Raw genomic sequence first — 25,032 nt, forward strand, 5'->3', positions numbered from 1 at the left:
GTGCACACATCCTAGAAACTGGATACAACAGACTTCAGCTAACAGTTCCCACCAGCCACTGGAAACAGACCCCAGGCAGGACTTTATTTGCATTTGTTTTCAGTTGGCTAGTGAGGAGAGCTTGGACAAGAAACTCTGTACATGAGCACGCATGGCTGGCTGGACAATTCCATGGATGGTTGCCTTACATTGGTATTGCAGAGGGGGGGGGGAATATACAACAACCAGGTGTAGCAGAAACATTGGGGCAGTTGGAGGAAACTGAATCTACATACAGTTACAAACGTACACGTGTGTGGTATACACATGTGACAAGGTTATAATTTGCAGTATTTATAATTATGTACAGGTGAAAGGCGAAGATATGGCAGTCACAGGGAAGGGGAAATCAAGGAAGGAGTCAGGCACATAGAAAGGCGATAGGACCAGATACGCCCAGAGTGCTTGGGTGCTCCAACTATCCAGGGAAATTAGCTAGCTTTTCAGTGCAGTCCTAATGCCGGATAAAGTGGGCGAACTCCACGTCACGGAATAGGGAGTTCCAGAAGTGGGCAGAGCGAAGGAATGAGATGTGGGCAAAGAGCGGGTGGGGTTGAGAAGACAGTGTGCGAAAGGGAAGTTGCAAGAGATGGAGTTGCCCAAACACACGAAAGGGAGGACGACCGGGGTTAATCCATGTATCTATTTGTGGACAGAGGCAGCAAGTCTATTGACAGGCACTATACCCAGAGGCAGCGCGAAAGCTGGGTGAGGATTGGGGGAGGTTGAAGTGGGTGCAGCCAATAGCTCATACTTATTTAAGACCCAGCAGACTGCATACATCAGCAAACACTTACCCCTGACAGTGGTGACCGCACAAACTCATCTTCCAAATGTGTCTGAACTTCAGCGATTGATGTGTATTTGTGCTGAAGAGAGAGAATGCAATGTTAAGTGGAAAGGTTCGAATTATCCAGCATCAACATCAAACGACAAAATAATGACACCAGACCTTCTCTCAGACACAAGCCCTGCTCAATGTGAGGTCCATGGGGAAATAAATACAAAATCCAACTTTCTCTGCATGAGCTAGTTATTTTCTGACAGAATCACAGAAGAGTACCACCCATTGAGCATGAGGCCACTCCTAGTGGACACAAGAATGTCTTGAGCAGAATAGAAAGAGTAGGAGGCACAGCACTCATCTATAAGGAAGCAAACTCCATAGTCTCTGTCTCATATATTACTGTTCCCTTATGTTCATTCATGCCAGTTAAATGGCTGATTGCCCTTTCTTAACCAGTCTTATTCCTCCTAATAGAGCAGCCTACAGGCTACAAAGTTCAGAGAAAACTCAGCTGACCTCATAGCGAATGACCTGTACTCCAACCTGAACATCTGCATCCTTGGAGACCAACCTTTGGTTAAGACCATGTCCCGAACAGTGTCACTAGAAAACGTATTCCCATCCTGGAAAGCCAGGATCTCCACAGGCAGACAGAAGCCAGGCACACAGCTAGACATACCCTTGATGCCATTCCCCGCCCCCCACCCCAGACACCCACATCCCCAAATCTGGTTCCAACTCTGCCCGGGTGAATCTGCAGGGCTTGCAAAATCTACTAGCCCACTTGCATTGGTGAGGAGATTTTATGAAGAGTGAGTACCATTTGCATAGTACTCTGCCTTGTTGGTGAGCATGGGGATGTTTGAAACTTTTATTTGACATTTACCACAAACAAACTGTTTGCAGTAAAATAAAAAATAAAAATTCAAACTCCATGGCTGGCCTATACATGGCAGCATTGCACCAAATATTAAGTGAGCCTATGGTGACCTGCACCATTATAGAAAGCAAGAGTAAATATTTTGTCAACCGTCACCATGGGGGGGTCACTGGGGGGGAGTGCATTTCTCTTTGTACATGTGTGTAAACTAAGGAACTCGCCCTGCAGGTCTAGTGAGATTTTTAAGAATTTGCAAGGCCTGACCTGCTATGCCCATATCAGTCAGCTCTTTTTTCTATATTCCAGCACCACCCTCATTACATGTTTCTAGAAACAACGATATTTACAGAAACTGAAAATCTATTAACATTAAAGAGGACCGTATCTCTTTACTCATTTGTTCTATTCTTCAATCCACACTCTTACCATCCCGATCAGAGGAACTGTGGTCTTTGATGACTGGATCACAGAATCCTTAAACCTCATCTCCCGAACTAAGCATAGAAATCCAAACAGCTATCCTATGTTTAATGAAAAATGAAAGAAAGCAAAAAGGGCCTTTCCATGGCTCACAGGACCAAAGTTCACAATGAGCTGAGAAGTCTTCCGGAAACTCTTTGTGCGGGCCACATAAAACTTCAACGCTCTAGCCACATCCAGCGAGTGCAAAGTCCTTTCCGCCAGCAACGAAGGCGTCGCAAAAAACACAGGCAATACCAAGGGCTCGTTTAGATGAAAGTCCGACGGCACTTTGGGCATTAAGGAGGGGTGCGTCCACAGCACCACCCTCATCTCGTGGAAAGTCAGATAAGGTGGTTTAAAGGTGAAAGACTGGATCTCACCCACCCGTCGTGCAGAGGTGATGGCCACGAGAAAAGCTGTTTTCCACAACAGAAACTTGAGTGGAACAGAATGCATAGCCTCGAACGGGGGTCCCATGAGCCTAGTAAGTAGCACATTGAGCTCCCACGCCTGGGCTGGAGCCTTCACCGGCAGGAACGAGTGGAATAGTCCCTCAACGAATTCCTTGACCAAATCGGTGCAACCACAAGGAGGGTCGTCCTGGGGATCTGGTGTAGCGGGATAGCCGCCAGATGAACCTTGATGGAGGCGTGAGCCAGCCCCGATTTGGCCAACAGCAGCAAATACGGAAGCACCTGAGGGGTTTTGACCTTCAGCGGGTCGATCGGCAGGAACGATTTGAGGGCCCAAAACACCGCCCGTAGCTCCAGAACATTGATGTGCAACGTCTTCTCCTCCGGCAGCCACAGGCCTCTTGCGTAAAGACTTCCGGTGTGGGCTCCCAATCGTTCCAGGGAAGCGTCCATTGTGACTGTCTCCTTGTATGGTGGGGCCTGGAAATCCGCGCCTCCGGTCAGATGTGGGCGCATGCCCCACCACCTTATTGCCCCACGGCACCCCTCATCGAGCGCCATCTTGCCATCGAAGCTTACGGACACCTGAATCCAGCGGGCGTCGAGGAACTCCTGCAGAGGGCGCATCCGTAACCTGCAGAGTCGGAGTAGATAAATGCATGACGACATCATGCCGAGCAGAGACTTGATGACCCTCACTGTGGCGATCTTCAGAGCTAGTAGCCGTCGCACCTTGCCCAGGATGGCCGCTACTCTCTCCTCCGACGGTGACGCCAAGCATGAGACCGCGTTGAGCCGGGATCCAGGGAACAGCGCATCCTGTGATGGAATCAAGCAGGACTTTGCATAATTCACTGAGAACCCTAGATCTGTCAGTTGGCGGACTGTCCGGCCGTGTGATCTGTGGCGATGTCCCTTGAACTGGCCCAGATGAGCCAGTCATCCAAGTACGGGTAGACGTGAATCCCTTGCAGTCGTAGATGGGACGCTGCCAGTGCCAGGCACTTGGTGAAGACTCTGGGTCCCGACTTCAGCCCGAAGGGAAGGGCCTTAAATTGGTAATGCTTCCCCTGAACGACGTGCAGAAACTTGTGGTGTCGCTTGTGAATGGGGATGTGGAAATATGCATTCTCCAGATCCAGTGACGACAGAAAGTCTCTCTCTTGTAGCTGTCCGAGCACGTGTTAGAGTGACCATTCGGAACTTCTGGGACTTTATGTATTTGTTTAGTCATCGCAGGTCGAGAAAGGGCCTCCAGTCCCCGGTCTTCCTTCGCACGAGGAAGTACCTTGAATACACTCCGGAGCCCTAGAGTCGCTTTGGAACCAGCTCTATTGCCCCATTCTTTAGCATAGCCCGCACCTCCAGCAGCAGCAGCTGGGGGGTGGTTTTACTGTTGGGCCACCGGTGGTATTTGGAGACACTTCCGTTGGAACTGTGTGTCCGTGGGTGAAAGCGTCCAGCACCCAATGTTCAGTGGAGATGGTCTTCCACACGCTGACTAAGTTCGCCAGCCGGACTCCCACCGTGGTGCACGGGTGGGGGCCCGACGTCCTGGCCGGTTCATTCTTGCTTGAAGGTCCGACGCCACCTCGCCCTCTTGAAGAATCTCCAACGCCTCTGCCCTCTTATCGGGGAGTGTTAGGGAGAATTCTATGTTTGGGCTGAATTTCCTAACCTAGTGAGTCCCCCAGCAGCTTTGCTGGATTTCTGGAGTTTGTTTTTTTCTCCTGCCAAGAAGCAGTCTCTTTTCCTCACACTTTTGGACATGATTTGAGGGGTTCCTTTGACTGTTGATGTGTTTTATGGGCTATGGGGTCTTTTACTCCATAGGGCCTCATGTGTTTTTTACTATGTGTGTTACACAGCACCCTCAGTGCAGTGACACAGGGGCGTCATAGTGACACCCCACCATATACTCCATACCCTGGGACTGACTACTGTCTCCCAGGGCATATAAAGTCACCATTGGCTTTACTAGTCCCAAATTATGAACAGAAACCAGTACAAACCATCATATTGTGGACGTACTGGTTGGGGCAATTCGATTGCCCCGGGGTCTGTTATTCGAGGGGGCACGTCTCCGTCCACCCTGATTGAGTTTTGGCTGGTGGCAGTGGATACTACTTTTTATATTCGACCGCGAATATATCTCTATGGGATTTTCCCATTGTTCGAGGCTACCAACTTTAATTATTTAATTCTTATAGCCTCGAACATACCGCCGGGTTATTTATTTAATATTAATTCACTGGTTGGTATTTTTTGCCAGAACTCGATTCTAAAATGGCGTTTGTGTTCTCTTCTGTGACTCCAACCCAAGTCGAGCACTTTGTTCCACTTTTTGGCGGGCTTCTCCACAGAAGCCTCCAAAAGTGGTGCCACTCTGTCTGGGTACCACAGGGGGTGTGGGAGGGGGTTTAGGCACCCTGGACTGAGTTACCTTGGTAACCCAAGTCACACTCTTGTGTGATTGGCCCAAGTGGTGAGCCGGCCGGCTCACCACTTAGCATGTTTGATTGACAGCTAGGCTGAATGAACAGGGGTTTCTTGCATAAAAGCAGGGCTTTTGGGACTGGAACTTCAGAAGTCGCCGCAGGACCTGAGAATCCGAAGAGGGAGAAGCTGAGCCGACCTGCAACGACGACACCACCGGTGGAGCCCTGCTGAACCGTCTCACCACTTCCCGACGACAGAGGAGATCTTCTTGCCGGAGAGTCTCTTCCCCTTGAGCTGGTGGGGACAACCAGTTCGCTTTCCTTTTCGCCTACCAGGACGTCTAGTGATCGAATTGCCCGTGCCAAGCACCCCGGCAACCGGATAGCCACTTACCACTGAACCGCGAAAGAAAGGACCACTCCTTTGAATCGAGGAACTCCGCGGCTGGTTTCTTCCCTGGCAGTACAACGACCTCCTGCTTTCCTCCCCGACGAGATCTTCTCTTCTGCCGGACGAAGCACCAACTCGCAACCGCTGCCAGGAACAACTGCCCCCCGCTGGAGTGTTCTCACCATTTCAAGGTACTGTGTCCGCCTGGCCTCCCTTTCTATAGATTGCTACAAGGTGACAGTAAATCCTTAACCTTCTAGACTGGGCTGGCCTCTTGACCATCTAACAGGTCCCTTTCTTTTGGTCCAACTTCTTTCTGAACCTTTGAGACTTTTGTGCACTTTCAACTGTGTGACCTTGGACACATTTTGTTCTGATCCTCTTAAAGTGGATCCGGCTTTCTGAACTCTCACTTCACGGTTTGATTCTGCCTTCCTCTCTTGCTGTGTTCTCTTGAAAGTGTTGGGATCGGTTTCAATTTATGCTCTGCCTTTCTCTCCCTTTTAAACCGAATTATTAGAGTGCCATCTGCGTTAAGCAATCACCGCTGTCTGAAAATAAGTGGGGCTTTACTTAAGACTGGTCTAATATTCTTTTAAGGGAGTGTATATACTTTAGTGACTGTTTTTGAACTTGCTTGAGATTAGTGCCAGTGTGTTTTCTTAGATGTGTTTTTAAATAAATAATTCTATACTTTTTACACCAAAGCTCTGGTCAGTGTTTGCTTGTTCTACTGTGTTTACCTGCCCTATTGTGTATGCTCTCTATACTGCCTAACTCTTCTTGAGAGAAGTCCAACTGCTCAGCCACAGCTACCAGGTAAATCTGGGTGGTGCAGACGGCTACCAATTGGGTTTACTGCTAACTCCTGTAGTCCTAAACTTTTTGCAGTGGTCCCTAAGGGAACTGCACAGGTTTCTGTCTAACAGGGAGAAGTCCAGCAGAGGTGCGAGCTTGAAACACAGCTCCCAGTCGTGGCGCTCTACGATAGCAAGGGCGTTGGCGGCCTTGATGGTCGTCGCTGCAGAAGAGATGACCCGCCTCCCCATCGCATCCAATCTCTTCCCCTCGCTGTCCGGAGGGGTGGAATGTTGCCGAAGACGTAGAGCCCGACAACGACTTCTTGGCCACTGCAGAAATCACTGAATCCGGCGACAGTTGGGGCCGCAAGCACTTAGGCGCGCAGTCCGGCACCCTGTACTTCTCCAAGCGGTTCCTCTTCGCCAGGGTCATAGACAGGTTCTTCATAAGCGCCAGTCCATCATGCCAAATGTCATCCAAGAGGGGGACTGAAAGGATGGTCTTCCTCTTCGCCTCGCGGCACTGGTATAAGAAGCCCTTCTCCTCTGGAACAACCTGGAAGAGCTCCGATGCTCTGGACATCATCACATGGAACAAACCTATCTCATCCGGCGGAGAGGATCTGGGTGGAGGCGACAGGAGGTCCCCCATCCTGCCGCCATCGTCCGTGCCTGTTGTCACTGTGTCAGACCCTGTCTCACCCGTGGGGGGTAGCAAAGGAGGTGGCGATGGATAGCAATGGGGCAGATGGTGCCTCTTCCTCTTCTTGGATGGAGGTTCCCCCGCGCCCTCAAAGGACTTAGAAGCCTGCTCATCTTTCCCGGCACCAGGAAAGGCATGCTCCTGGGAACCACCTAGTGCAGAGGCTTTGGCCTGAAGCCACTCTCCCAGCCGCTTACGCTGATCCTTCAACGTGCGAGTCGAGAGTTCACGGCAAAACGCACAATCTTCCTCCTTGTGCGCCGGGTACAGGCAGTGCAGGCACTGGGAATGTTTGTCATCCATAAAAACATTCTGCAAACCCCAGTCGGTGCAAAGCTTGAAAAGAGAGGGGAATCCTTCTCGTCCGACATGATCCACGCGGTGTAGGCCTGAGGAATCTTCTGGAAGCCTCCACGAAGAAACTCAACGAAATCCGCCCTTGAGGGGCACTGAAGCATCTGAAAAACAGGTCCCCATTAATCGGAAGGTTGATCGATGGAGCACACAGGCTCGATTGACCGGAAAATAGAGTGAAACTGTTCCAAAAAGTGAAAATCGCAGTAAAAGCCAAGGAGCTAAGCACAAGGACTCCCAACACTTGAACGTGCGCTAGAAATCTGAAGATGGCTGCCAGAGGAGGGGCTTAGGTAGACGGCAGTCATTGGCTGGGGGCAGTATGACCCAGAGCTCAGTGATTGGATGTTAGGAGAAAGATAGTTCAGAAGTGAAACAGATTTTTTCTTTTACCGAGGATTCCCAGCCTGACGACGGAGAATATTCATGAGAATGCGAATCCAGGCCACCGCCCATGCTGGAGAAGAGCAGACCTTACAGCCATTGAGAAAGCCCAATCTATCTTCTACTCTAAAGAAAAGAATCCCCAGAGAGAGGCATCACCTGTGGCACACCTACTGCCAACTCTACAACCATGAACCTCTTATTAGCACTATGTAACTCATTAACCTAAAATCTCTAACTAAAACAATATACTGTCAGCACTCAAATTAGAAACAAACTGGCATATTCAGCTATCACTCTAGGAGTTATTTCTCCTCCAATATCCATTCTAAATGAGACTCCCGTTTCAAGGCACTTTCTACAGAGGAATTCAACAAACTACTAAATAATACTCCTATAGCGGGATCTCCAGCAGACGCTTTGACACCCTCTTATATCAAGGACTTACTCCAACGTCCCTCAGGAACCAAGGCAGGCAGAACTATGGTCACTGCCTCATTAAAAACCTGATTGTGCTTTGAAAATGTAAAGAAGCCTTTTGAAATCCCCTTATATGAAGAAGAAAAAAAAACACGACAGGGGTACATTCTGCCAATCTTGACTGCAGCACAATATCAAATTGAAGATTCTTAAGAAAATGTGCAGCCAAAACTGCATATCACTCCAAACAAGAGATACTAAAGCCAACTCCAGCAGGCTTTAGACCCAGACATAGCACAGAATCAAGTGCTCAGATCGCTGTTAGTTGCAGTCAATGAAGAATTAAAAAAATGGTTCCTTACAAACCGATATGAAAATGAAATCTAGCAAACGGAACGCTTGGTAGCAGAAATCCACAACACGAGTTTCATGGATAATCAAATTCACCCGGCAGTACAACCCAGAGTATCTCGCGAGCAAGCAGTGTGATCGGACGTTCTGGTATTAATACAACAATTTCACAACAGAATCAAATCAAGACTCCAGCCAAGATCCCCCCTCCCATAGTGGGGGTTGGGAGTCAGAGTGGGTGGTGAGGGAGGTGTTGGGTTAGAATTTCAAAGTAATGATACATCTACCTGACCTGTGGCAACCCCAGACCTTTTTGCTCTTACTGGTAGATTATTTTTCCTTATACCTCACTGAGTGTGAACCTTTTTCCACACTCAGAATCCTTTACACGTTTTATGGGTATCATTTTTAAGACTCTCCAATAGTGTCTTTCAAAAGTTATCCTCTTTGACAATTTTTTGGCAATAAGTGCCTGTGGTTGCTGGGTTGCTGTAGGGGCTCCCCTTTTAACTTTCTTTGGCTCACCTTGTGAGAACTACAGTTCCCAAGGGTACAAAGGATTTTTGGATCCCTTTTACTTTCTATTATGTGAGACCAACACCCTCCACCCCCTCCCACCTTATGTGGAGTGCTGGGGAGATACTGAGTATCCCCTTTCTCATTTAAATGTAACATTTATGTTAAAAGGAAAAACTTACATTTAATAGCTGGTGGCAGTGAACCTTTTTATTAATTTGGTGCACCTTTACCGCAGGCTGTTTTCACAGCCCCGGTAAAGTCACCCATGGGGGCCCATTTTAACAAAATGGCCCCTATATTCCGTTTTCACCATTTTCGCGTTTGTCCTTTCTTGTTCCTTCACCCGACCTCCAGGGCAGGACATCCGTTTGTGAGTTTTATTCCCCTGAGGGGGGGGGGGGAAATCACAGGCGGGAAGCCTGTGATTCCCCACCCAGGCTCATCTGTGAAGGCAGGAAACGAAGGAGGAGTCCAACACTCGGCAGCCCTTCGTCTTCCAGCCTGCCTGTGAGAATCCAGTTCAGACTGGGTGGCTGGCTGTCCTGAAAGGATTGCCAACCCCCTAAGTTTTAATCTTGCAAGGCTGTTTGATTGGCTGGGTTCCTGCATCAAAGTCCGATCCTGGAAGCTAAAGCGGTAGTCGACCACTGGAACCAAAACCGAAGAGGATGATGAAGAATATGCAGCTGAGACGATTTCCAGCGACGGAGAGTCTGCTGTGTAACCAGAGCCTGCTATCACCCTTCCTTCTAATCGACCTTGGGTCTCTGAAAACGACAACCCTGACCCAAAGCCTGGTGAGACCCACCAGACACAAGACCACTTGCATGTTGTGCCACCCCATGACGTGCTGCAACCCCCAATACCCTGTGACCTCTAGCCATTGTGCGGTGCACAGTCTTCCGAATTCTGAATCTCGATGAAACTTTGTGGGCATCCTGATGGGCCTCCAGAGATGTGAATAATCGAGTCTCAAAAGTCCCCTCACCAGAGTGCTGGACTTTGAAAATGACGAGAATCCGACCGGCGATATTCGGTCTTCTTCGGGGCTCCTGAAAAAGGTGCCAAATCCACAGAGCAGCATCCAGCCACGAGGAAAACCTTGCCTAGAGCCTTCCCCGCGATCTGTGCTGAAAATGTCCTTCCAGTGTCCTGTCTTTTGTCTTATTGATGAAGGAATTCAACAACCAGGTTTTTGGCTGCAGATCCTGACATCGTCCTGCTGCAAAATCTTTTTCTGTGTCGAGATACTGCGCGGGCTTGGGTATGTACCTTGAGTCTCTTGTGATTCTGGTGTGGTTCTGGGGTGTTTTCTGTGATTGGGAGGTCTCTCCAGTTCACCCAGGCACACGTTTTTATCTCTGTCCGTCTCTCCCTGCCAGATCGCTTTCTTGTTTTGTCTGGGTCTCTTTCTCTGCCTATTTCTCCCTCTGTCCTTCTCTGCCCATCCCTCTACCGGGCAGTCCCTCTTCCTGCCCGTCCCTCTTCCTGCACATTTCTCTGTCTGCTTGCTTTGCCTCTGCCAGTCACTTGCATTCGCTATATGCTCGTCTCTCTATTCCTTTGCGCCTCTCTCTCTCCCTCTCCCTCCCTCTCTCTCTGCCAGTGTGTGACGGAATGCCATCTACAAGGGTGTCCTGAGCTTTTTTGATTTGAGCTATTGTGTTTGGGTGGCCCGTCAGAAAGAACTACAGTGACTCTGAGAGCAAGTCCAAGGGTGTTTATTAAAAGTCTTTACAAATGAGATAGCCGTATCTCTTGGTGCAAAGATATCTGGGCCTAGCAGGACATGAGATATTTGGTGCTAGGATCGGCCCTTCCTCTATGGTCCACCCCAGCCTTGACCCATCCTCCCTAACACAGACGTCCCCATCACGGATGTTCGTAGCACTAGGATCGGTAATCCCCGTCGGTCTTCTGGGGGGCCACGTGTTTTCTCTAAGTAGTTTGGGGATCTTCTAACTTTCCATCTCCTATCCCTGCTTAGCAGTCTCAAGGAGTAATGCATAGTGCCGTCTTTTGCCCAGCGTCACGCTCAGTCCTTTCAGACCCTCTCATACCTGGCTTTTCATTCTCTTAAGGTGTTCTCCTCACACCACGTCACTGTCCCTCCAATCTCTCACTCCGCCTTTCCACCTCCACCCCTCAATCTTACTTCTCTTACTGCTGGTTTTACTATTGCTCGTACCGCCAACTTCCCCCTCTGCCTCGGTTACCTCCTTCCTCTCATTTTAATTCAATGCTTCTTATTGTTCCTCTAGTTGCAGCTTATCCAACACACTGAATCTGTTGGTTGTCTCCATGACCACCAGTCTGGCTTCAGAGCTGCCAGAGGCACGGAAACTGCACTCCTGAACACCCGTGAAGACTTGCTCTCTAATCTCGATTCCAACCCCCCTTCCGTTCTCATCCTTCTTGACCTTTCCTCTGCCTTTGATAGTCAATCATGGCACGCTTATAAATCGGCTCTGTGATACCCTTGGCATCGCAGACCTGGCTCTAGACTGGCTGACCTACTTCCTCTCTGAACGACCTTCCCAGGTTCAACTGGGCCCTTTTCTCTCCTGCATCTCTCTCTCCGCCTCAGGTGTCCCTCAGGGTTCTATTCTCTCACCTTAGCTTTTCAACATCTACCTTGACCCCCACCCCTCCCCAGCCCATTTGATCTCTCCTAACTTCCAGTGTTATGCGGACAGCGGGCAACTCGCCTTCAAGATTCCCTTTTCTGCCTCTTCCTCTCTCATTCCTGACGGTCTGCTATTTAGGCATGGTGCGCTGCTAACGAACTCGGCTTTAATGCCAGTAAGGCTGAGATCCTTCTCATTGGGACCTCAGCTCCCTCTTTCCCTCCTACATTCTGTCCGCCCTCCATGCCCCCCTCGCACCCCTCACCCTTACTGGAGGCAAAAAACATTAGTGCCATCTTCGACACCTCACATCACAGACCTTGCAGAGAAGGCAGTATTTCAGCTGCACCACCTCAGAGGGATTCTTCCTTTCCTCACCTTCCCTTAGAAACTCAACGTCTCCAGCGCTCTGGTCCTCTCCAGGCTGTACTACTGCAATAGTCTCTTCATTAACCTGCCTAACTCCTCCCTTTGCCCCTTTCAACTAATCCAGAATAGGACTGCAAGACATATCCTTGGTCTCAAGCCCAGGGACGGCATCTCTCCAGCCCTAAAATCTCTTTACTGGCTCGCAGTTGCTGAGATGATTAAGTTCAAAACCCTCTGCATTATCCACAAGGTGTTCTGGAACCTGGGACCCCGCTACACCAACCTCTCTCGCCCTAAAATACTCCCTGCTAGAGCCCTTGGATCTTCTAGCTCCAACTCTCTGCAGCTCAGACGCTTTTCCGAGCAGAAAGTGGGGGGTACAGCTCTCTCCTCTGCAGGTGCCTCAATCTGGAATGGCCTCCCTGCCCCTCTCAAACTTGATCCCGATCTCCTTAAGTTCCGGAAGCTTCTCAAGTTCCTCCTTCCATCTCCCCCGCTAATGTTCCCCCTCAGTCTATTGACTAGCTGCTTGGTTCCCTTCTGATTCTTACAGGGCACCTGATGCCCGCCCCTTGCACTTGGCCTCATCTGTCCCCTCCTAACCCTCTACCACCTGCACTTGCCCTTCTGGGTTCCCTCCCCTGGGCACCACCCTGGCTGGGCCTGCACCCCCTGAGCCCTTCCAGCCCTGTTACTCTGACCATCTGCCCCTGCACCTTCTTCTGCCCAAGCTGTCCACCTGGCCTCCCCTGCCACTCGCTTAACACTCTGGCACTCCTCCCCCGGTGCCCCCTCCTCCCCTGCACTTGCACGATCCGAATGTCACAAGACATAGGACCGTTTTGTCATCCCTGTCCCACCTGCACTTGTGTTGTTGCACCTGGAAACTAATTGTGTATAGGCGCATGATAAGAAAAACAATAAAAAAATCTCAGATTCACTCTATGCTAATAGCTACTCTTATTCTCCTACTCTCGCTCGTCCCACTCTGATAATTTGCATTCCAACTCTGTTGCTAATAGTATGCCTGCACTACTTTTACTGCCTACTATTATCAGACTCTTCTATTCACTAGTGCTCGCTATCACCCTCTACTACCAATTACCACTCTGCTGCTGGTTTCGCTCACTCGCTACCCCGCTATTCCGGCAACCTACTGTCTTTACTCCCCTCTAGTAATATTACTTCTTGAACCTCAGTGATACGCTGCCCAGCTCACTCCTTTTGCTATATCATGAACCAGGGATATGGTGCCCTGCTCATATATTGTGCCATCATGGAACCCGGGGATATGGTGCCCTGCTCACCCCTTCCGCTATCATAGAAGTCAGCAATATGGTGCACTGCTCACACCCATCTCTTTCAGGGAACCCAGGAATATGGTGCCCTGCTCACCCCTTTCAATCATCGAATCTAGGGATATGGTGCCTTGCTCACCCCTTTGCAATCACATAACCCTGCAATACGGTGCCCTGCTCACCGCTTTCTCTATCAGGGAACCCAGGGATATGTACCCTGCTTACCCCTTTATCATAGAACCCAGCGATATGGTGCCCTGCTCACCCCTTCTGCTATCATGCAATCCAGGGATTTGGTGCCCTGCTCACCCCTTCTGCCATCAAAGAACCCAGGGATATGGCGCCCTGTTCACCCCTTCCACTATCATGAGACCCAGGGATATGGTGCCCTGCTCACCCCTTCCGCTATCATGAAACCCAGGGATATGGTGCCCTGCTCACCCCTTCCGCTATCATGAAACCCAGGGATATGGTGCCCTGCTCACCCCTTCTGCCATCAAATAACCCAGGGATATGGCGCCCTGTTCACCCCTTCCACTATCATGAGACCCAGGGATATGGTGCCCTACCCACCCCTTCCGCTATCATGACACCCAGGGAAAGGGTGCCCTGCTCACCCCTTCTGCCATCATAGAACCCAGGGATATGGCACCCTGTTCACCCCTTCCGTTATCATGAGACCCAGGGATATGGTGCCTTGCTCACCCCTTCCGCTATCATGCAACAAAGGAATATGGTGCCCTGCTCACCCCTTTCGCTATCATGCAACACAGGGATATGTGCCCTGCTCACCCCTTCCGCTATCATGAGACACCCAGGGATATGGTGCCCTGCCCACCCCTTCCGCTATCATGCAACACAGGGATATGGTGCCCTGCTCACCCCTTCAGCTATCATGCAACACAGGGATATGGTGCCCTGCTCACCCCTTCCGCTATCATGCAACACAGGGATATGGTGCCCTGCTCACCCCTTCCGTTATCATGAGACCCAGGGATATGGTGCCTTGCTCACCCCTTCCGCTATCATGCAACACAGGAATATGGTGCCCTGCTCACCCCTTTCGCTATCATGCAACACAGGGATATGTGCCCTGCTCACCCCTTCCGCTATCATGAGACACCCAGGGATATGGTGCCCTGCCCACCCCTTCCGCTATCATGCAACACAGGGATATGGTGCCCTGCTCACCCCTTCAGCTATCATGCAACACAGGGATATGGTGCCCTGCTCACCCCTTCCGCTATCATGCAACACAGGGATATGGTGCCCTGCTCACCCCTTTCGCTATCATGAAACACAGGGATATGTGCCCTGCTCACCCCTTCCGCTATCATGAGACACCCAGGGATATGGTGCCCTGTTCACCCCTTCCGCTATCATGAAACCCAGGGATATGGTGCCCTGCTCACCCCTTCTGCTATCTCAGATCCCAGGGATATGATGCCCTGCTCACTGTTAGGGAGAATTTTCAGTTTTGTGTGCTAATCCCCTTTAACCCGAGAGACCCCCCAGAACTTTTGCTGGACACTGGGCTTTTTTTAATTTTAATATCCTAGAGTATAACTTTTTAACACTCGCATTCTTTTTCTCTGACTGCGATTTTAGATTCTTACTGTTTAATGGAGTTTGGTAAACTCCATAGGCATCTGCTTTTTGCTTAGCAACACAGCACCCTCTGTGCACTGTCACTGAGGAGTCCCTTGGACTTCTCGTAATATTTAAATACATTTTCATATGAGAACTACCGTTCCAAGAATAGTAAGATAACTTAATCTTACTTACCTTTTCTTTTGTGGGTCCAGCACACACCAATTTATGTGGGGTACTGGGGGGGTTACATAGTAACTCCTTATCCCACTCCTCAGATAACTTTTTGTTACGCGGACTATGGCTGGTGGCAGTGGTTACTTTTGACTACCTTCTGTGCAGGTTACTAGCAGGCCGATTCGTCTGCTGCAGTACAGCACCCATGGGTGACCATTTTCTCAAAAACGGCCACCGTCTTCTTTTTTTCACAATTTTCCGTTCGTCAGTTCCTTCTGGGCTTTTACCCTACCCTTTAGAATAGATTTGAGTCCTTTTTGAGTTTTGCCTTTGGCGGGCTTCAGCCCTGAAGCTGCCCAGGTTCCAGTGTGTCTGGAAAGGCAGGAAGTGAGGGAGGAGCCCGAAACGTCACTGTACTTTTTCTTTAGGTATGCCTGGCTGAAACCAGTTTTAACTGGGCAGCTGGCTGCCCTGGAGGATAATCATCTGTGGGGTTGGCGAACAGCTCCATGACTGTGAATTAATGGGAATTTTGGGACTACAGAGTCGACCACTGGAACAAGGAATACGAAGCAGAAGATGAGCAGAGACGCCAGAAGCACCTTCCAGGACCGCAAAAAGCATAGGTGAAGCCTTACAGCTATGCTAACCAAGTTTTCACATTGACAGGGAAAACACACCAAGGACGACTTCCTGCCTTAGGCTGGTGCGACCAACTAGCCGCAAGACCCTTATTTTGGGCCATCCCGCGACTTGCAGTGACCTTCCTGGGCTGCAAAATCCCAATACCCGGGGTAACTGGACCATCATCGAATGCATAGTCTTCCAGAGATCGAACCCGGCTGAAACTTTGCAGGCATACGTGTGGACCTCCAGAAGCAGGAATTCTTCACCAAAAGTCCCCTCACAAGAGTTCAAGACTAAGTAATCAAGGAGAATCCGACCAGCGATATTTGTTTCTTCTTGCTGCTAAGAAAAAGGTGCCAAAACCACAAAGAGCCGCTGAAGTGAGTGGATCCATTGCTGCCAACCCCTTCTCCCGAGTGCTGGCACGCAAGCCCGCCAGAGGGTTCCCCCCCCCTTTCGTCACCACGACCAAGGAGCAGGAATCAGGGTCTGCAACGTTTCATCTAGAATGAAGCCAGCTACAAATTCTTCTTCAATTTCAATGTACTGAGGGGCTTGGATTGTAATCACCTTGTGCCATTTGCGGTGCTTCCTGGCTTAGGGAGTGTGGTTTTCTTCAATTGGGAGTTGACCTCTGTGCAGGCCTTACTGCTTGCGTACTATCAGTCAGGTTCCACTTGAGCTCCGGTGTTCTTCACAAACCACTGACTGGTTAATTAACTTTTCCTCTGAAGATCTTCATCAGAACTGGAACAGTCCATTTAACTTTGGCTGTACTGGTTTCCCAAAGGTCCATCTTCATCATCCTATTGGCTTTAGCAATGCTGGTTCCTCCATAGGTTTTAATTGTGAACACTTATTGCTAGGAAACGGACTGCCTATATCCCTCAAGAAGAGTGTACTTGTTTTTAACAGTTGCTAGTTGTGTTCTGCCTAACTTTGAAACTTCCCCTCCCATCTCAATTTTGCAGAAGTGATATATACAAGTGTTGATACTGAGCTTAACTGACGTCCCTCTGTGCGCTGGATTTGTAAAGCATAGAAAAAGTCACTTGCCTGCATCATTGTTTCTTATAGGAATGGATTCCATTTCACATTGAATTTTGTTAGTAGTTGCTACATTTCAGATTTGCTTGTGCGCCTTGTGTATGTATAAATCAATATATTTTATTATAACTTTAAGTGAGTGTTTACCCGTGTGAATTGATTTCTTTGTACTGCTCTCCAACTCACATTCCTTCCGCTTGTGTAGTATAGGCCTATATTAAGAGTTGGGTCGCTAATACCAAGAGATAAGTCTTATGAAGTCACACAACCGTTGGACTTTTGAAAAACTTAACTAACACAGAGGGAACACATTTGTACCGGTTTAATGTCTATAACAGGCCCATAGGCCCAAAGAAAAAGGCAACGGTGGAGACCTTACAGGGGAAGCTGATTTTCGAGTCCTTGGGAGGTTGGGAAAAGACAGCGTTATTCTGGCTGTGGACCTCAACCTACAGACAGATCCGATAGGGCATTAGAAGGATTACGGACAGATCAGGACACAGCCTGGGATATTCCTGTGCCAGTCGTCCCCCCACCCCCGCACCCCAAGAAGGCCCACCCATTGCCAATAGATATGACCTGTGTTTTGTGTAATTTGAACCGGAGGGCATGCAATGGGCAGTTGAAAAGTGACCAACTAGGGACTAAAACATTTACACTCATTTGATCTCATTTGATTATATTCTAATCTCAGGAAATGATTGGCCAAGAACTGAAAGTGACCACTATCCCCTAGACATCAAAACGCGAGGAGGCCGATTAGGTCCAGGTAACTCTGGGTGGGTATTTCTAGGCTCCCCAATCAGCGTCACGGGCCATGCTCCAACCAATCAGCGTCACGGGCCATGCTCCAACCAATCAGCGTCACGGGCCATGCTCCAACCAATCAGCATCACGGCCCATGCTCCACCCAATCAGCATCACGGCCCATGCTCCACCCAATCAGCGTCACGGGCCATGCTCTTAAATCAATAGAATGGCCCTGGTTGATGGACCAGGAACTTGAGACTGCTATCTATGGTGCCATTATGGACAAGGTAGTGAGGAAAGTTCACACCTAGAGACGTTGAGTGAGTTCGAGAAACTCAAGGGAAATCTGATTCCTCATTTAACATTCTTCAGCGGTGGTAGTGAAGAGAAAGTCACTGTCGCAGAAAGGCTGGTTTGACCATACCTGTAAGGAAGCGAAGAAAACAATGATGAATTGTGTCAACGCAGCCCCAGGAGTAGACAGTCGCACCCGCTCTACAAGAGCAGAATATAAAAGTCTAATCAAAACAGAGTAAATCGCATTTGCACATGACCAATGCAGTGCCCTCCATAATGCACTGGAGAGTGGGGATGACACATTATCTTGGAAACTGGTTACAGATGGGGACCTGAAGGACGATTGTCTGCTTCACTGTAGTAGTAACGTAGATGACTGGCAACTTCACTTTCAAATTTGTACAAAACAGCTGTTGAAAGTCCATCATTGATTATGAGTGAAGAGCCTTCAGCTCTAAATTTGGGATTCCCATCTATATCTGTACGACAAGTGGAGGAAGCCCCGAGAGGAAAAAACACAGGGACCTGACCTCACCCCAACAGATCTGTACAAAGATGAAATGGGGACATGGGCATCAATCCTGTATAAAGGTTTCAACACAATTATTGCACTGTGCACGGTCCCTTTATCTTGGCAAAGATCAGCTAGAATCCCGCTATATAAAAAAGGCAGTAAGGAAATCCCTCTTAACTACCGCTAATATTACTGGACGGAACAATCTTCGCCAAGATAATCTTCAGCCAATTACAGGATTGGACAGGCTCGAACAACGTGATCTCAGATATCCAGGCAGGCTTTAGAAACAAATCGGGGGACGATTGACCATTGTTTCATGTTGTACCACGTAGCACAGCAAAATCGGAAATTATATGCCGCGTTGCTTGACCTCCGCATGGCTATCTGTCTGCCGAGAATCCCTATGGAAGATTGTTAAGAAAAGCATCCTCTTCTTTGGTCTCAATAGTCCTTCCACTTTACACAAACTGCTTGGCAACTGTGCGCTACGGCCTTGGGTGTTAGGAGACGCATTTGTTTAAGGGTAACAAAAGGTGTCAGACAGGGGCGGGGGGGGGGGGTGTACTGGCTCCTCTTCTTTTTAACATATACATACAAGAAATGATTGATGACCTGATGAGAGAAAGCCAGGACTGCCCTAAAATGGCAGATAAGAAATACCCTACGCTTTTTCATACAGATGTTGCGGTTATTCTCTCCACCACACCCGAGGCTTTAAACTAACCGTGAATGTTTTTTATTCAAAATGTAAAAGTTGTCCTTGGAGCTAAACCGAGAAATCCAAAATATTTTTTTTTTAAAGCAAGGTTTGTAAAAAGTAATGCCCTGACTATTGAGGTAAATGGTGTCCCTTTGCAGCAGGTTAGTCTTTTGATTATCTGGGAGTTCAGTTTGATGATGCATTGATATTTTATTTATAGCGCGCCTATACAGAAGTGTTTCAAGGCGCGACGAGGCAAGGGAGGGGAGGGGAGGGGAACAAGGGAGGACAAGACAGCGATCTTACTAGGGCAAGTGACATTGAGATCGCACAAGTGCAGGGGAGACAGAAGGAGGAAAAAGTGCAATGGGAATGGGAGGAGAAGTATGGGACATAGGATCAAGACATAGAAAAAGGAAGTGCGGCCAGCAGGTGTCAGTGCAGGGGTTAAGTGCGGACAACAAGTGCTAGACAAGTGCAGGTAAGGGGAACTGTAGGGTTGCAGATTGTTAGGCAAGATTGTATGCAGTACCCTTTGGGTGCACTACAACAACCCTGACCGCCTGACAATAGGAACCCAACCTTTGCTATAAGTCTGAACTACACAGGTTGGTAGTGTGGTCGAGTAGCCAGACTTATCTCAAGAGGGGTCAATGTGAGCTGTAGGGGAGTTACACAGAGATTCACAGTGACAAGTATTCAAATAAGGGGGCGTGGCTTACCAGCCATGGAGTAGGACGTGCGGGCTAGAGCTGCTCCGATGATCCGACACTGATCCTTGAGGAAACGCACGTAATACCGGCCAAAATTGTCATCAGAAGGGATGTGCGTGCGTGGGAACGTATGCGCTACCAGACCCAAGAAGATTTCAGCTGACTGGGCAATTATCGGCGAGACCGAGGAACCCGAGGAGCCTAGCTGCATGGATACATTGTATCCAAAATGGCGGCGAACAAAGGATGAGCGGCCGTAACTGCAGTGCGGATGAAAGCACACCGCACGTTGCTGCCCTGCCACAAAGAAGTCGGGCCGATCCCCTGCTAACGACCTGGAGGGAGAATTACACGCGAAGCCGAGGTTGCTTTCCTCGGCCACCAGCTGACTCGATGCGCGGCTCCTGCTGCCTGCAGAAAACGAAACAAAAAGCATCGGGGGCCTAAAATGGAAAATGGAAAGGCGCGAGTAATGATGAACGAGATAGATATAATGTAGCGGCAGAGGACGTGAGGAGCGTCACTCAGACCATTGGCTGGCGTGTTATGCGAGGAAGCCGAACGCATGGTGAGGCTCCGCTGCCCAGCTGAACAAATAGAACGGAGCTGGAAGTGGATGCGGCGAGCTCAGAGGAGGACTGGAGGCCCTGCAACCAGCATTGTGTATGCTGACATAACACGGGGAGACCAACGAATGGAAGCTTAAGCAGGAGGCCCATGAAGGACTGGCACACGACTGGAAGGGAAACACTTCCCTTTGTTCTGGACACGTGGGGCTCCCCGCAGGCCATAATTGGAACATTGTAAAGAACGAACGTGCGCCGCACTACAGCGAGGGGGACTCATGGACCCAGAGCTCTTGGCCCCTAACGGAGCGCTAAATGGGGCATAATTAACAGGTCTGCGCGGAAGGGTGAAAGCGCAGGGATATGCCACATGGACTTTGGGATAGTGGCTCACAGGGATCTGATATGAGGACCCCACCTATGACAAGACCGAGAAGGTGAGCCAGCGAGAATACATGCGAGAGGCTAAGGGGGCATGGTGCACAGAACTGTTATGCTGGTAGGTGCTGCCCGGTGGTACACTGAAGTGGGATGTGACAGTGCGTAAACGCAGCCGGCACCACGGTATATGGTGGTGCGCGGGGAAGACGGCTGAGGATATACCCAGCGGTGCACATTGCGCAAGAGCCCAAAAGTCAGGGGCAAGCGACATAAGGAGTTGCCCCCCGCGATCAACAAAAGGAGCCAATACGTGGGAGAGCACAACCCACTTCAGGAACAGCCCGGCGAATGTGAGCCGGTACGGAGGCTCTCCTGGTCAACTTTCTGGGCCCTGGGTGTGCGTCGGAACAGAAGTGCGGAGCAGACACGTCAGAGACTAAGCGCCCACAGGCAAGATGGCGGGAAGAGGGACCATAACCAAGAGCAAGAATAAACAGTCCACGATGGAAACATTTGCCAAGACGCAGTTGTCTCCAGCGACCACGGCACTCAAGGGAGCGTCAGGACCGATGGAGAGCGCCATAACGATCGAAAACCACCAGATTTTAGCGACTATCACGGAACTAAAAGATTCATGGGGGCTAGCGATGGCTGACTTGCGCATTTCCCTGGAGGCCAAGATAGATGCAGTGGGCATCGATATCACCTTGCTGAGGCAAGATGTCAGGGCGTTGGCGGAGAGAACGAGCTGCTTGGAAAGTGCGGTGAAAACCAACACGGACACCAGTAGCAGCAATGCAAAGGAGGTCCACGCGCTGAAACAGCAAGTAGCTAACCTGGAGAATCGGGCGGAGGAGGCGGAAGGTAGAGCGAGGAGAAACAACATTCGCGTCGTCGGACTCCCAGAGGGAGAGGAAGGCCGAGACCCCACAGACTACATCGAAAATTTACTCCTGCAAGAAATCGGGGCCGAAAAACTCTCGCAAGGTTTTACTGTAGAGCGGGCGCATAGGGCCCTCATGAGGAGGCCACAACCGGGGGCTCCCCCCCGGCCTATCATAGCGAAAATACTGAACTATAAGGATCGCGAGAAGATTTTGGAATACTTCCGCAAGGGTGGAACCATTGAGAGAGCGTCGTGCACCGTCACGGCGTATCCAGATTACACGATGCTGGTCCAAAGGCAGCGATACAGCTACGTGGCGATCAAAAGAAGGCTACGTGCGGTGGGGATCAAATATATGCTGCTGTATCCCGCGAAGCTAAAAGTGATACATAAGAGCAAGATGTTTCTTTTCCACACGCCCGAAGAAGCGACGACCTGGCTAGACCTTCAGGGGTGCCCGGAACAGGAGGCGGATCAGGCGCAGGAATAACACGATAAGTGGCTGGGACATTACATGTGGCGGGACATGATGTGCAGTGGGTATCCATTAGAATTATGAGTGATGACTATGGCTGAGGGGTATTAATGGGTACGGGTGGCACCTGAAGCAGATCCCATGGACTTGAGCGAACGCAAGGACTTGAATATAGCAAAGAGGATAGACATATGTGGTAATTGTACAGTTGTGTGTGTTGAATTCTTAGCAAATAGGAGCGGCAGAACACGAGCACCCTACCCCTCCCATACTAGTCTTAGTAGGCTAGCCAGTAGGGCGGCCTTACCCCGCGGAGCACTGAGTACAGGCGGAAGCCAGAAAAGTGTTAGATGCGGGCGAGCCTGAGATCCAGGGATGGAGCTGGGCAACAGTTGGGGAGGGGGGCGGGGGGATTGGGAGGGAATATGGGGGGCGGGAGGTGTGGGGAGTTGGGTGTGGTTGGGTGGGAGAAGGGGAAGGGAGGAGTGTCAGGGGTGTGTGTAGTTAAGGGGAGTTTGAACTGGGATACGAGCCTAAACAGACAAAAATGGGTACAAACAGTTGATTGCGTTGCAGAGGTGGGGGCGGAAAACATAACGGGCCATGGGGGACCTTAAAATGATTACGTGGAATGTTAGGGGTCTAAACAGTTATTTGAAGAGGAACAAGGTTATGCTATACTTGCGACGACAAAAAATAGACATTGCGTTATTACAAGAGACCCATCTGACAAGTGAGAGACTGGGAATGATCAAGAAAAAATGGAAAGGAGTGGTGGTGGGCTCAACATACTCGGCTTATGCTAGAGGGGTCCTTATCTGGGTGGCCCCACATGTCCCCTTTCATGTGTTACAGGAAACTGCAGGAGCGGACGGGAGAATGGTAATACTCAGGGGCCTGGTAGAGAACAGAGAGATAAGTGTAATCAATACATATGCTCCCAATCAGAATACAGCGAGGTATTTCAGAACCCTGAGTGCTACCCTGGGTATGTGTATGGGAAGTGCGGTACTATGGGGTGGGGATTTTAACTGCGTACTAGACCCAAGGGTGGACAGATCAGACCAGAAAATGGAAAAACCCGCCCCGGCGGCACGGGTGTTGCAAGCACTGCTCAGTGATTTTGACCTGACTGACGTATGGAGAGCGAAGCACCCCCGAGAAAGACAGTACTCTCATTACTCGGCCCCACACCAGTTGTCCACCAGATTAGACTATGTCTTTGCTACGTCAGGCCTAATAATGGAAGTGGTGCAGGCGGAATATAAAGCGAGAGTCCTGTCGGACCACTCGCCCTTGATTGTCACTTGGCAGTACTGCCCTCCAAGAGCGAGGATCCCGACGTGGAGGCTCCGAGCAGAAGCACTTAAGGAACCTGTGTTCAAGGAAGAGTTTAGGGACGAGATCATAACCTACTTTGAGGAGAACACGGGTAGTGTAGACTCAGCGTGCACATTGTGGGAGGCCTTTAAAGTAGTGCTGAGGGGCGTGGCCATAGCGAAGTCCCACAGTCTGCAAAGCGGTATCCTGGCTGATTTACGGGAGGCTGAGAGGGACTTAGAAAAAACACAAAGAGAAGAGGGCGATAATGGTCCGCATGCGGAGCGGATACTTCAACTTCAACAAACGTGTGGAGAGCACTGGGACAGGTTGTGTAAACTGAATTATAGGAAATACATAGAGAGGCAGCAAGCGGGTGGTGACAAAACAGGACGGCTTTTAGCGTGGTTATATAAGAGCGAAACCCCTAGACCCACCATCAGGGCGATAACAAGGGAGGACGGTAGTGTAGTGGACACCCAGGAGGGAGTTAATCAGGAATTTGCCAAATATTACAGAGAACTATATGGGGATGTTGAAGAGAATAATCAAGAGAGCATAAAAGAAACACTCGAAGATATAGGCCTACCAAGGATAAGTGCTGAAGAGAGAGAGGAGCTGGATGCACCAATCACTTTAGAAGAATTAGAGGCGGTGGTGAGACAATTGCCTACTAGTAAAACCCCAGGGGCGGACGGGTTTCCGAGCGAGTTTTATAAAGCATACATGGCAGAGGTGCTCCCTCCGATGCTGAACATGCTAAATGAGGCGTTTGAGGCGGGACAGCTGCCGGAGTCGCTAAGGGAAGCAATTATAATTCCGCTCCCTAAACCAAATAAGCTTGGGCACAGTTGCGGCTCCTACAGACCACTATCAATGCTGAATCAAGACAGCAAGATACTAACAGCTGTTTTGGCGAGCAGACTGCGGAGAGTCATAGATAAACTCATACACCCGGACCAGACGGGCTATGTTCCAAACAGAAACATAACTCATAATCACAGACGACTCCACCGAGTCCTTGAATGGGCGGGGCGGAATGAAGGTGATATGGCAGTAGTGTCCTTGGATGCGGTAAAGGCTTTCGATTCTGTTAGGTGGCCATGGTTGCTGTCGACGTTAGAGGAATATGGGATGGGGCCCGGATATGTCAGATGGGCAAAGATGTTATACAGTGCGCCGCTCGCTAGAGTTAAGACGGGTGCAGTTATTTCAGAGAGATGGCGGTTAAGCAGAGGTACTAGACAGGGATGCCCATGGTCCCCTATGTTATATATATTGGCATTGGAACCGTTGGCTATATACCTCAGACAGCAGTATGACACCATAGGCATTGAAGTGGGTGGAGAGCGACACTTAATCTCTTTATATGCAGATGATATGTTATTGTATCTGAAGCATCCCGAGGAGAACCTCCAGTATATTTTAGAGGTTATGGATCGGTACGCGGAGCTGTCTGGAATAGCTGTGAACCCTCAGAAGTCCGTAGTTTTCCCGTTGGGTAACTATAGAGGACTCCTTGCAGAGCAGTTGCCGGTATTGCAAGCCCCTTGGGCGGTTGACACCTTTCAATACCTTGGGATAGATGTGTATCATACGGTTGAACAAGAACACAAGCACAATACGGAGGTAGCGGTGGGAAAGATAGAGCACAGTATGCAATTTTGGGGAAAGCTGCCGCTAGCTATGATGGGGCGTAGTGCAATGCTTAAGATGGTGGTCCTGCCCAGACTCTTGCATTATTTTGGGAA

General features: G+C 49.7%; 1 protein-coding gene across 2 annotated transcripts in view; it reads right to left on the reverse strand.

Annotated features, from left to right (window-relative positions):
• Nucleotides 1-25,032, reverse strand: part of STRIP1 (striatin interacting protein 1) — a 306,491-nt gene that overhangs the window by 62,346 nt on the left and 219,113 nt on the right. For both annotated transcript variants that reach the window (XM_069632974.1, XM_069632973.1), the window contains exon 13: nt 837-908. In XM_069632974.1, the coding sequence (XP_069489075.1) occupies nt 837-908 (72 nt within the window). The remainder of the gene's footprint in view (nt 1-836; nt 909-25,032) is intronic.

This window comes from Ambystoma mexicanum, chromosome 13, assembly GCF_040938575.1.
Source record: "Ambystoma mexicanum isolate Mex_15411 chromosome 13, UKY_AmexF1_1, whole genome shotgun sequence".
Classification (NCBI taxonomy): domain Eukaryota; kingdom Metazoa; phylum Chordata; class Amphibia; order Caudata; family Ambystomatidae; genus Ambystoma; species Ambystoma mexicanum.